Raw genomic sequence first — 12352 nt, forward strand, 5'->3', positions numbered from 1 at the left:
CCCTACAATCTATCCTAAACGCTGCTGCCAGAATCACTCTACTCGTTCCTAGATCTGTCTCAGCATCTCCCCTGCTGAAATCCCTCTCCTGGCTTCCGATCAAATCCCGCATCTCACACTCCATTCTTCTCCTCACTTTTAAAGCTTTACACTCTTCTGCCCCTCCTTACATCTCAGCCCTAATTTCTCGTTATGCACCATCCAGACTCTTGCGTGCTTCTCAAGGATGTCTTCTTTCTACCCCCTTTGTATCTAAAGCCCTCTCCCACCTTAAACCTTTTTCACTGACTGCCCCACACCTGTGGAATGCCCTTCCCCTCAGTACCAGACTAGCACCCTCCCTATCCACCTATAAGACCCACCTTAAGACACACTTGCTTAAAGAAGCATATGAATAGCACTGTGGATATTCTGAACACATGATACATAAAGCTTGGCCCCCTGCAGACGCACTTACCAGAACTCCCTCCTACTGTCTCTGTACGTTCTCCCTACCTACCAATTAGACTGTAAGCTCCTCGGAGCAGGGACTCCTCTTCCTTAATGTTACTTTTATGTCTGAAGCACTTGTTCCCATGATCTGTTATTTATATTATCTGTTATTTATTTGATTACCACGTGTATTACTACTGTGAAGCGCTATGTACATTAATGGCGCTATATAAATAAAGACATACAATACAATACTATATATATATATATATATATATATATATATGTAACGGATTTTCTGATCTGGCCTGATCCACCGAATCTCACATTGGCCCCTGTGGTCTAACCAGTCCCCATTACATAGTAGTGTCTGGTGGTGCACCTGTTGGCAACAGGACTCCTGAGTCTCCCGCATGATGTTGTGTGGGGATTGCCAACCCAGACAGGTAGCTGAGGTAGCGGGTGCGAGTCCTACCTATATCCAGTACAGTGCCTCCACCTCATCAGGATCCCTGCGTCTGCGTGGGGATGATTCTGATGAGGAACTCCTCCGTGGTGCCATCATGTGTAGAGTAAGTTCAGACCCACACATGAAGATGTCTTTCATCAAGGTTGCTTTATTGTGGCTTGCGGTGCGGGCCAACTGCCCCTTACAGTGAGTTTCTCTTAGCCACACATCTTGCTGTGTTATCCTTTCAAAGGTACACCCTCCCAATGGAGTGGGATCCCCTCTCCCCTCAGGGAGATCACCCCTGTGCCAGGTCCCTGGACACAGTATGGCTTGTCAGCTAGACGTCCTTAACATAGAATGGGGCCACTAGTTAAAGCACTAGTGTGCCACCCACTCCCAAGTCTCAATGCAGACTTGCTCCTTCTCCAACACACTAACTTTTGAGCAGTGCTGTGCCTTATATCCCTCAGGGGGCAGGCACATCTCTGATGTCACTAACGGTGGACTCAGAGTATGTAGCCCCTCCCATCCACACATAGGGCACCTCACCAGGGTGTGAGGGCAAACCTCCATGATTACTGCTGGCATCCCTGTAACTTACCAGGTTTACTGCCAGCAGGAGAGAAAACTGCAGTCCATTTTACAGCATGGCTACATTCTCCCCCTGGTGAATCCCACCACTCCGTCTGGGACCTAAATTTGTTGTACCTTCTCCGGGAAACACTGTAAAATGCAAACATAATTAGTTACAACATTATTGAGTTCACAGTATCTGCATCACACAAAACACTCTCTGACCAGCAGGGCACTATCTCGCGCAACATCTATCCTGTTTTCTCCTAATAGTAGTGACGGGGATCGGGTTTCTTAACTTCCCGACCACCCATATCCAGTAGCATTACGCTATACTCGCGTGGTAACCCGCTCTCAGGCCTATACACTGCTTTGTGCATATAAATGCTTCGGCCTATGCTCCACACTCTCATGAGTTGAGCAATCCTTTCCTCCACTTTGCGCCCAGTAATGGCACCACCTCGGTTTACCATATATTGTTCAATGGTTTCCCGCAACCACCTGTCCCTGTTATCCTCTATCTCCTGCATGAGGGGTTCAGGGACATAGGGATACTCCAAACCATGGGAGTTCTTGTATTTTGTTATGATGGCCCTCTCTGCCCTACTGGCCCGGATCAACCTTGTGTTGCCCGCTTTCCCTGGTAGCACCCATGATAGGGTTTCATCTGGTTCCACCGGATCCGTCAATTTACTGGGACTCATGGGTTCTATTATATCGTGACGGATCTGGTACCACCGCTCCTGTAATGCCTTCCCCGTTCCTCTTCAGTAAACTCCCCACGAGCCCACCAGTAATCCACCACACCCTCTTTTTCTAACAGAAACCTAGTGCGGTCTAACCACGCCTCGTAACCTTCGAATAAGGGGGCCCACCACTGGGTCTCCCTGATCTCCTCTGGTGCAGACTCTATTGAATCCCCTTCTTCTGGTTCTTCCCAGGAGGACACCCCAAATGTCCCGGTAGACCGGGAATTAGGCTGCCCTACCCTCTTGGGCCTAGTAGCCAGGGTAACGCTTACGATACTAGGGCAGTTGCTAGATACAGACACTTCCCGAGAGTACCCTCCACCCACTGACCCATCATCGGAAGTGAAACTTGAGGATGACCCATGGGAAAACGTGACCGGGACTGGGGCTTTAACTAGGGCCTGGGGTTGGGCATAAGGGCGGATGGTTGGTATCCGCGGGGTTCCGACCCGCTCTCTACCGCTACATTGTCCGGAGTTGCCACAAGGGCTCTCCGTTGGTCGGGTCTCACCGCTCTCGACTTTCCTCAAGGTCTGCCAGCTTTTCTTTGGTCCGGGCGATCGGGAAGCACTGCCCGATCGGTAAGGCGCGGTCATCCCTCCGGTTACTCTGCCACGCCCGCCAGAAGTGACGCCCTCGACTACGCCGGATGCTCCGCCCTCTTGGGTTGGGCCCCCAAGAGGGACCTCTTCCTTCACCACGACATCCGGAAGTTCCGCTGTTCTCTGTCGCACCGCCTGGGCCTGGCACCGCCCTTCCTCCGCCGATGCCACCTTCGGAGCCTGGTAGGAACACGGACTGCTCTTACCACTACGTGGCATCAGTGTAGATCGGCCCTCACCACTGGAACCGCCGGTTAATAACGTGCATTTGGAATATGCTTTTTAGACCATCTATGCACGGTATTAATTAAATAACTACTCAGAGTGTAATACACTTTTTAGACCATCTATGTGTTTTTTTAACTTTGCACCTTTATGTTTATTACAGGACTTGCAGTGAGTGGTGAGGTGACGTCATTGTACTCGTACAGTCCGGCGTTCCTGCTCTCTGCTGCAGTCTGCTTTTGCCTGCACTTTCATGGTTATAGACGCTTCGTGACGTCGCCATGGCAACGGGGGACGCCACAGAAGGCCGGTGTGCTTGCTGGCTCCACCCGTGGACGCGTATGCGCGGTGTGTATGGCAGTGACAGCCGGATGTAAACAGTGGAGCAGAGAAGCCGGGCTGATGCGCGGTGATGACGGGGCTCCTATGCGTCTGCAAATACTCCTGATTTTAATTGCTAACAGCTGGGTTTGATTGTGCACACAGGTTGGTGATGGGTATATATGTTTTTTGTGGGCATTGTTCTCTAGCACGACCCTGAGGAAGGTCCTATACAGGACCAAAACGTTGGACTGTTTGTGCCTGTTTTTTGTGTTTAATACAATTTTTTTGCATTATATCTTTGAGTGCTGTTCTGGTCTCCTGGTGGGACAGCATGTTTACTATATATATATACTAGCTGATATACCCGGCGTTGCCCGGGTGTGGAAGGGCAGGGGGCATGGAGTGGAAGGGCGGGGGGGAGGGGCGTCGATGGGCGGGGGGGGGGGCCAAGGGGCGTAGAAGCGTGGGGAGGGCAAATTGCAGGGAGGGGCGGGGGGGCAAAGGGCAGGGAGGGGCATGGGTTGGGGGCAGGGAGGGGCGGGGGGGCAAAAAGCAGGGAGAGGCGGGGGGGTTGCAGGGAGGGGTGGGTTGGGCAGGGAGGGGCAGGGAGGGGCGGGGCAAAGGGCAGGGAGGGGCAAAGGGCAGGGAGGGGTGGGGCAAAGGGCAGGGAGGGGCAGGGAGGGGAGGGAGGGTGGGGCAAATGGCATGGAGGGGCAAAGGTCAGGGAGGGGCAGGGAGGGGCGGGGCAAAGGGCAGGGAGGGGCAAAGGGCAGGGAGGGGCGGGGCAAAGGGCAGGGAGGGGCGGGGCAAAGGGCAGGGAGGGGCAGGGAGGGGCAGGGAGGGGCAAAGGGCAGGGTGGGGCAAAGGGCAGAGAGGGGCAGGAAGGGGAGGGAGGAGCGGGGCAAAGGGCAGGGAGGGGCAAAGGGCATGGAGGGGCAAAGGGCAGGGAGGGGCGGGGCAAAGGGCAGGGAGGGGCAAAGGGCAGGGAGGGGCAGGGCAAAGGGCAGGGAGGGGCAAAGGGCAGGGAGGGGCAAAGGGCAGGGGGAGGGAGGGCAGGGGGCAAAGGGCAGGGGGAGGGAGGGCAGGGGGAGGGAGGGCAGGGGGCAAAGGGCAGGGGGAGGGAGGGCAGGGGGCAAAGGGCAGGGGGAGGGAGTGCAGGGGGGCAATGGGCAGGGGGAGGGAGGGCAGGGGGCAAAGGGCAGGGGGAAAAGGGCAGGGGGAGGGAGGGCAGGGGGAAAAGGGCAGGGGGCAAAAGGCAGGGGGAGGGAGGGATGGGGCAGGGGGCAAAGGGCTGGGAGGGCAGGGGGCAAAGGGCTGGGGAGGCAGGGGGAGGAGGGGCAGGTGGAGGGTGGCAGGGGACAAAGGGCAGGGGGAGGGAGGGCAGGGGGCAAAGGGCAGGGGGCAAAGGGCAGGGGGAGGGAGGGCAGGGGGAGGGAGGGCAGGGGGCAAAGGGCAGGGGGAGGGAGTGCAGGGGGCAATGGGCAGGGGGAGGGAGGGCAGGGGGCAAAGGGCAGGGGGAAAAGGGCAGGGGGAGGGAGGGCAGGGGGGAAAAGGGCAGGGGGCAAAAGGCAGGGGGAGGGAGGGATGGGGCAGGGGGCAAAGGGCAGGGGGCAAAGGGCTGGGGGGGCAGGGGGCAAAGGGCTGGGGAGGCAGGGGGAGGAGGGGCAGGTGGAGGGTGGCAGGGGACAAAGGGCAGGGGGAGGGAGGGCAGGGGGCAAAGAGCAGGGGGAGGGAGGGCAGGGGGCAAAGGGCAGGGGGAGGGAGGGCAGGGGGCAAAGGGCAGAGGAGGGAGGGCAGGGGGCAAAGGGCAGGGAGGGCAGGGGGCAAAGGACAGGGGTTGGGAGGGCAGGGGGCAAAGGGCAAGGGGAAAGAGCATGGGGAGAGAGGGCAGGGGGCAAAGGGCAGGGGGAGGGAGGGCAGGGGGCAAAGGGCAGGGGGCAAAGGGCAGGGAGTCAGGGGGCAGGTGGGCAGGGAGGGTAGGGGGGGCAGGGAGGGTAGGGGGGGGCAAAGGGCAGGGGGAGTCAGGGACGTGGTAATTCCCCTGCGTTTCCTCACCTTGCACATGGCCGCGCTCCTCCTCTTCCTCCGGGTACCGGCCGCCCTCCTCCTCCACCTCGGGCTCCTCAGCGGAGAGGCTGAGACGCTCCGGTGAGGAGGTGGTGTGCCTTTCGCAGGGAGAGGCGGAGACAGCCGGAGGAGCGGCCTCTGGGACGGGGAGCTGCCTGTGTGAGGGGAGAGCCGCAGAGAGCGTGCTCTGTGTGTGTGGGTGGAGGGGGGGGATAAGCGGGCGGGGGGTAAATGGGGGTTGGTGAGCAGGGGGGGGAGAGCGGGGGGGAGGGGGGAGAGTGGGGGGGAGGGGGGGTGAGCGGGTGGGGGTGAGGGAGAGCGCCAGGTGAGGGAGTGGCCTATGGGTGGTGAGAGCCATGGGGAGCGCTCTCGGGGATGGTCAGCTGGGGGAGCGGCCTATGTGAGGGGAGAGCCGCAGAGAGCGTGGGTGTGTGTGTGTGTGACCTTTGGCCCGTCACTCCGCCTCAGGCCAATGAGAGGTGTGCGGGGGTGGGCGGGCCAAGGAAGCAATCTCATTGGCCTGGCCCAAGGTCCAATGGGATTGCCGCTAGGGAAACAGGGAGGAACACAGGGAGACACATACAGACATAGCCACATAAGACGCTTTCAGAAATATATAGTAGATTATATATATATATATATATATATATATATATATATATATATATATATATATATATATATATATATATATATATATATATATAATCAGGGCCGCTGACAGGTTTCCCAGGGATCAGGACTAGAGTAACGTCTGGCCCTCCCCTCCCCCCCCATTTAACAACTCACAAATTCCCTCTATTTCCCCCCTCTTCCCATGTCTTTCTCTCCCCTCTGTCTCACTCACCCCCCTCCTGCCTCGCATGTATTTATCTCCCTGAATCTCACTCTTGCTCCCTCTTTTCCTCACTTACTCCCTCCCTCGCCCCCTCTCTCCTCTCACTCGCCTCCACGTTCCATCAATTACCCCATTCTCACTCAATCCCCCACCACAAAATACATACCAACCAACCCCATTCCATATTAAAAAGCCCCCCACTCTCCCCCTTCGTTGGAAGGCAGCCCGATAGCTGCAACCTGATGCCCGTTTGCCTTTGCTGCTGTGCCACTTGCGGCGGGGGTAGATATCGCCGTCTGGGTCCACTGCTGTACTTGCCGGATGGCTGCACGCTGCTCCGGTGTGAGTACCAGTCCCATAAAGGTGACGGGTTGGCAGCTGTAGTGTATTTCCCCTAAGGGGGATTGCTAGAGCGGGACCGCTCAGGACAATCTGGCGTGATGTGCCCAGTCCGATTCACTGGTAGCAGTACTTCTCGTGCCTGGATTCTGCAGACTTGGATGTACTCCCTTCTGCAGATGCCTTGGGCTTCCCCTGTGGAGCACTGGTATTGAACTCGGTGTCCTTGGGTGCCCGAACCGGAGTGGCTCCATTCTGGACAGGCATCTTCCTGCCTGACAGCGCCTGGCTGGTGACATTTATCAGCCTGGTTGGCTGCATCCCGGCAAGTGGCGGGCTTTTAGTCAAACACCCAATCTCTCACCTCAGGCTGGCACCACTGTAAAAACTGCTCCTTGAACATTAAGTCCAGTAAGCAGTGGTACTAGGTGGCTTTGCATCCTTCCACCCACTAAGTGCATTGCTGTAAGAGTAAGAGGCAAATATCATGTGAGTTTCCCGGATGGTCTTGTCCCCAGACCTGAACATGCCATGGCATGCCTCTGGAGTGAGGGCATACTGGCACAGTAACAAATCCTTCACATGTTGGTAGTCATTGCTGTCCGCTGACAGTATTCCCTGGAAGGTCTTCAGGGCTATCCCGGTCAATAGCGGCGACAACCGCAATACCCAGTCCTGTTCTGGCACACGGAACCGGAGACACTGATCCTCAAACACCTTGAGAAATCCTTCAATGTCGTCCGTGCCATCTGCAAACTTGCTGAAGCTGTAGTGTGACACCTTTTGGCTGGGGAGGTTGGTCAGGGTCCCGCTGGTGTCTTGGGGGCTGCACACCTTGAGCAGCTGCAATCAACTGCAACCTCTGCTCTAAGGTGACCCCCTCTCCCCAAATGGCGAGGAGAGAGGTAAGTCCTGTGGCAGGGAGACCGGTAGCAATTGGGGCTACAGCTGCACTCCCTGGTTCACGCTCACCATCTGCATCCTCTGCTTCCCCGTTCTCCTCCTGCTCCTCCACCTCTACTTTCTCCCAGGGCTGGAAGATTCTCCTAGACCCTGGCCGGAATGGTTGCACCTGCATCAGCAGGTGAAGCAATGCCCGCTTCATGTTGCTCGAGATCCTCCTCCAGCATAGTCTTTGCCCGACCGGCGGTCGGTAGTCCATATCCCTCACACCGGGTTACGATTCTGGGATGGTCCCAGGTCCGGTAACGACCCGACCATCTCTCCATATTCGCCTTGTGGCATTAAACTTACAATGACGAGAGAACCTGTGCTTTTCCTGCTTTGTGTAACATGTGTAAGTTACTACTTGAGAGCTTTGAGAGCTCACAATCTACGAGTTCATCTTTATGCTATAAATCCCCTGGCCAGAAGTCGGGGCCAATTTGCAGAGCCGGCTTCTGGGTCCCCCGCAGTCACTGGGCTCGGGACTCTTGTCCCTTCTGTCCCCCTTTGTCGATGGCACTGTATGTAATATACAGTAAATACCGGCACTAACAACCGTGAAATAAAAAAAAGTGAGTTTATTAATCCACGGGACACCAAAAATCCAGATGATTCGGTCCCTGGAGGCACCTTCTTCAAGGACCGAAACGTTGGGATATTTAGTGTTCTGTGGATTAATAAACCCACCTTTTTGATTTTACATGTGTGTCGGTATTCGCTCTCTCTCCTCTTTCTCTCTCGTCCTAATTGTGCAGACTAACTGGATTCAGGTAGATGTTGATATAGTCATGAGAAAAATAGCACCCCTTTGCAGCATGTGCCTTAAATGGGCGTTCCGTTCACCCACACACGAAATCCAGCCGGATCTCCAACATAAATGAAACAAGAATACAGAGCGAATGAGGGTAACTATAAAAAATATGTTGTAAAAAACACACAAAGTGCATCAGAGACCTACAATTCATAAAATGACAATGGGAGCCACACGGCAGTCCTGTCTGCATAGGTCCGTATATGGAATTTAACAAGGACCTTGTGCACCGGATGTCCGGACCAAACACTCGCAGCACTCGGTTATGCAGGAGCATCAGATTGTGGTGACACTATGATACGCTTTGACAATACCTCAACGCATTTCACACAATTGTGTTGTCCTCCGGATAATCTTAAATGATGTAATTTGTATTAGTGTCACTTGTATATTATGTCAGATTTAATTATGGGCTCAAATTAATTACTGAATGTGAGTGTAAATAGGAGAGTCCATCTTAGTGACGTTACCCCTGATTAAGCACGTTTGCATGTGAAATGCATTGAGGTATTGTCATAGCGTATCACAATCTGACGCACCTGCATAACCCAGTGCTGCAAGTGTTTGGTCCGGGGATCTGGTGCATGAGGTCCTTGCTGAATTCCATCTACAGACCTACGCAGACTGTACTTCCGTGTGGCGCCCATTGTAATTTGATGAATTGTAAGTCTCTGATGCACTTGCTGTGTTTTTTACAATGCACTCTTACATCACTAACATTCAGGGACTATTTAACACCTAGTTATAAATCGCATCTACACACGGGGGAGGGATAAGCACAGATACATTCCAAGAGACACTGTTTTAAGTAAAACCCTTTGCTTGCGTCATTCATTGTAACACCGCCGGAAGAAGAGTAGTATCGTCTATTCATTTTTGATTATTAAGCTCGGCTAACACGGTACAGATATCTCTCTCTATATATATATATCTATAGCTATATCTATATACATATATATATATATCTATATATATGAGCAGGGGGAAAAAAAACCCCAAAGAGACAAGAACAAGTCTGAGAATGATGATGCTCAGGGGGAATCAAAATTCAATATCTGAAATATTTTTACAGCTTGTCTATGGGTCGAGATACAAAATCAAGAACCCACAAAAAGAAGAGGGCAAAGGAGAGTGCACAGGAGAGCCAAGAAGAAGAAGATGCTCGGTGCTTCCGCCCATTAGTTCATAATCTAGAGGTAATCCATAGAGATGTGTCGATCATCTAAAATCGCACTAGTGCAGATAAAGTAATGCTGGTTTAAAACATTTATTACAGATTCTGTTCAGTTGTGGCATATATTTTTTGTTTAATTTATTACTGACATTCCAAATAAAACCTCTCAACATTTTCCATCTTTGCTTCAGCATGCAGTCCGCGTGGCACTTAAAAAATAGCCTTTGATTACCTTTATTGAAAACTGATTACGTAAACTGCCGATCGATTTGTTCTCCCGTGATCGATCAGCAAAGATCCTGCTTCCCAGGGTTCCTTAAATGGCTTCCTTTCAGTTTTAAACAATCCTTCAGTCAGTGTAACTCAACAGCTACAATGTATTCCTATATAACTACGGTAACAAATTATTTGGCAACAAATTCTCCCAAACAGGAAAGTGTTGAAAAGATCTTGCGCTGCTGAGGAGGTGGGCTAGAAGCCGCTATATTGCGATTGAACCACTGGCTGAATTATTTTAGAAATGTGAAAGAGTTTAAGGAGATTAAAATAGAAGAAAAGGAAACTAAGATAGCCTTGTTCGTGGGTGATTTATTGATGCTTGTGTCATATCTGGAGGAAGCTGTAGAATAAATACCCCAGACATTCAAGGAGCTTGGACACTTTTCGGGTTTTAAGGTTAATGCAGCCAAAACTGAAATATTAATCCTAACATGCAAAAGCAATATGAAGTGGGAGGAAAAGTTTCCATTTAAGGTAACTAGGAAACCACTTAAATACCTAGAAATGTATATTCATTCGGAAGGTAAACATCTGTATAAAAAATTTGGGGGGCAATTATCCCGAAGATAATCACAGAATTAGAGGGGTGGCAAAATGTACCGCTTAATTTGTCGGGCAGATGTCAGATGGTTAAAATGATTCGTTTTGCAAGATTCATTTACGCTCTACAGATGCTACAAATATTATTGACACACTCTGATATTAAATTACTGAATAAGGCAATCTCTAAATGTATCTGGAAAAGAGGGAGAAATAAAATCGCTATTAACAAATTATGTTTGAAAAAAGCATGCGGAGGGCCTAATCTGCCTAATATTAGAAAATATCATTGGATCTGTGTCGCAAGAAATGTGGGAGATTGGATAACCAGAAATATTTATTGTTCATGTTTAGAATTGGAGGAGCAATATTGATAACACACACACGCACACGCACACGCACACACACACACACACACACACACACACACACACACACATACACACACACACACACACACACACACACACACACACACACATATATATACTAGCTGATATACCCGGCGTTGCCCGGGATGTAAATAAATAAAATTAATTTATGTTGTTTAAAATAAAAAGTAGTCAATTGAAATATTATTGAAGTTCATGTTTATTGTAAGGCTTGTCTATAAACAACATTTTTTGTTGATCCACTTGGAGCAAAGATATATAAGTCATGTGGTGATCCGACTCTAGAACATGCCACATATAATTGTCCATGGGAGAAACAAGGTGATTGTAAGTTTATACCAGTGCACTTGATTGATTGTCCTTGTGATTTGTTGATGGTGATACCAAATGCGAGTCTCACTGGGAATTGTAGGCATTTGAAATTGAAGGGCATGTCTGTAGGAATCAGTGGAATGCGGGGTATGAAGACATCTTCTCCTTAGGCCTTGCCTGTTAATATAGTAGCTTCAATGAGGTTGGACATTAAGGATTTGATGCAGAGTCTTGTTCCATTACAAAGGGTAGGAGTGTTGAGATTGCGAAGTAGCATGATGGGTGATCCAAGTTTAAGTTGAAGGCAATGTAGTGGCATTCCAGGTGGCTCAAGTGAGTTAAGAAATTTAGTGGGATAGTTAACGGCTTCATCCGTATCTACAACCGTATCTACGACCGTATCTATGGACTTGTATTCAGTTATATTTCCTGGAAGCATATCTTGAATTTGATTATTGATGTCATTAACAGAATTATTTTTAGCTGCAAGGATGGCTCGTTCACATAGCGACTGGTGATTTCTGAAATTTTCAACGATGTTTGGATATACGTGATGTATGAGTTCTGTAAGTGATGGCATGTGTGCAAAATTATGTGGGAAATGTATTTCTCCTGATAAGGTAGTAGGTAAGCAACCTTCCCCAATTTCAAGAAGCTTGTTAGCAAAATCTTGTGTAGTTGATTCTCCTAAAAGTTGCACTCGCATATTTGTAGTTAATGGATAATGTTTAATGTTTTGCCATAGATGAGAAGATTTAAGGCATGCATGAAGTTCGTCTGCTAGTTTTGATCTTGGGATAACTGGAAGTGTTTATGTGAAATCTCCAGCTAAAAGTAGTACAGCTCCTCCCATGATTTCTTGACTGTTACGGAAGTCCTTAAATGTTCTATCAAGGGCTTCAAGGGATTTTTTTGTGAGCCATTGTAAATTCATTCCACACAATTAGCTTTCAAGTTTGTTGTGCGTCTGCTTGGCCAGATTTTTTTTTGTAATATTACATGTTGGGTTTTCTTCATTGGCAATGTTTAGAGGTAATTTTAGAGCTGAGTGCACTGTTCTTCCTCCATCCATAAGAGTGGCTGCAATGCCAGATGATGCAATTGCAAGTGCTATTTCATTTTGCATTCAAATTTCTGCAAGGAGTAAGTTGATGAGAAATGTTTTGCCTGTTCCTCTGGGAGCATCGAGGAAAATAATTGTACCTTCTCCCTTTGTGATGTGATCCATTATGTTTTGATATGTGGTTAATTGTTGTGCGATTAATATGTTTTTTTTTGATGCAACATACAGTATGTTTG

The 12352-nt window shown here is 50.4% G+C and overlaps 1 protein-coding gene across 6 annotated transcripts in view; it reads left to right on the forward strand.

The window, feature by feature from the left end:
* Window positions 1-9432: 9432 nt before the first annotated feature.
* The window catches only part of LOC142489117 (uncharacterized), a 53752-nt gene continuing 50832 nt past the window's right edge, over window positions 9433-12352 (forward strand). For all 6 annotated transcript variants that reach the window (XR_012799799.1, XM_075589336.1, XM_075589337.1 and 3 more), the window contains exon 1: window positions 9433-9552. Coding sequence is in view for 5 of the 6 variants with exons in the window: in XM_075589336.1 (XP_075445451.1) it covers window positions 9436-9552 (117 nt within the window). In the remaining variant the exon portion in view is untranslated. The remainder of the gene's footprint in view (window positions 9553-12352) is intronic.

This window comes from Ascaphus truei, chromosome 3, assembly GCF_040206685.1.
Source record: "Ascaphus truei isolate aAscTru1 chromosome 3, aAscTru1.hap1, whole genome shotgun sequence".
In the NCBI taxonomy this organism is placed as follows: domain Eukaryota; kingdom Metazoa; phylum Chordata; class Amphibia; order Anura; family Ascaphidae; genus Ascaphus; species Ascaphus truei.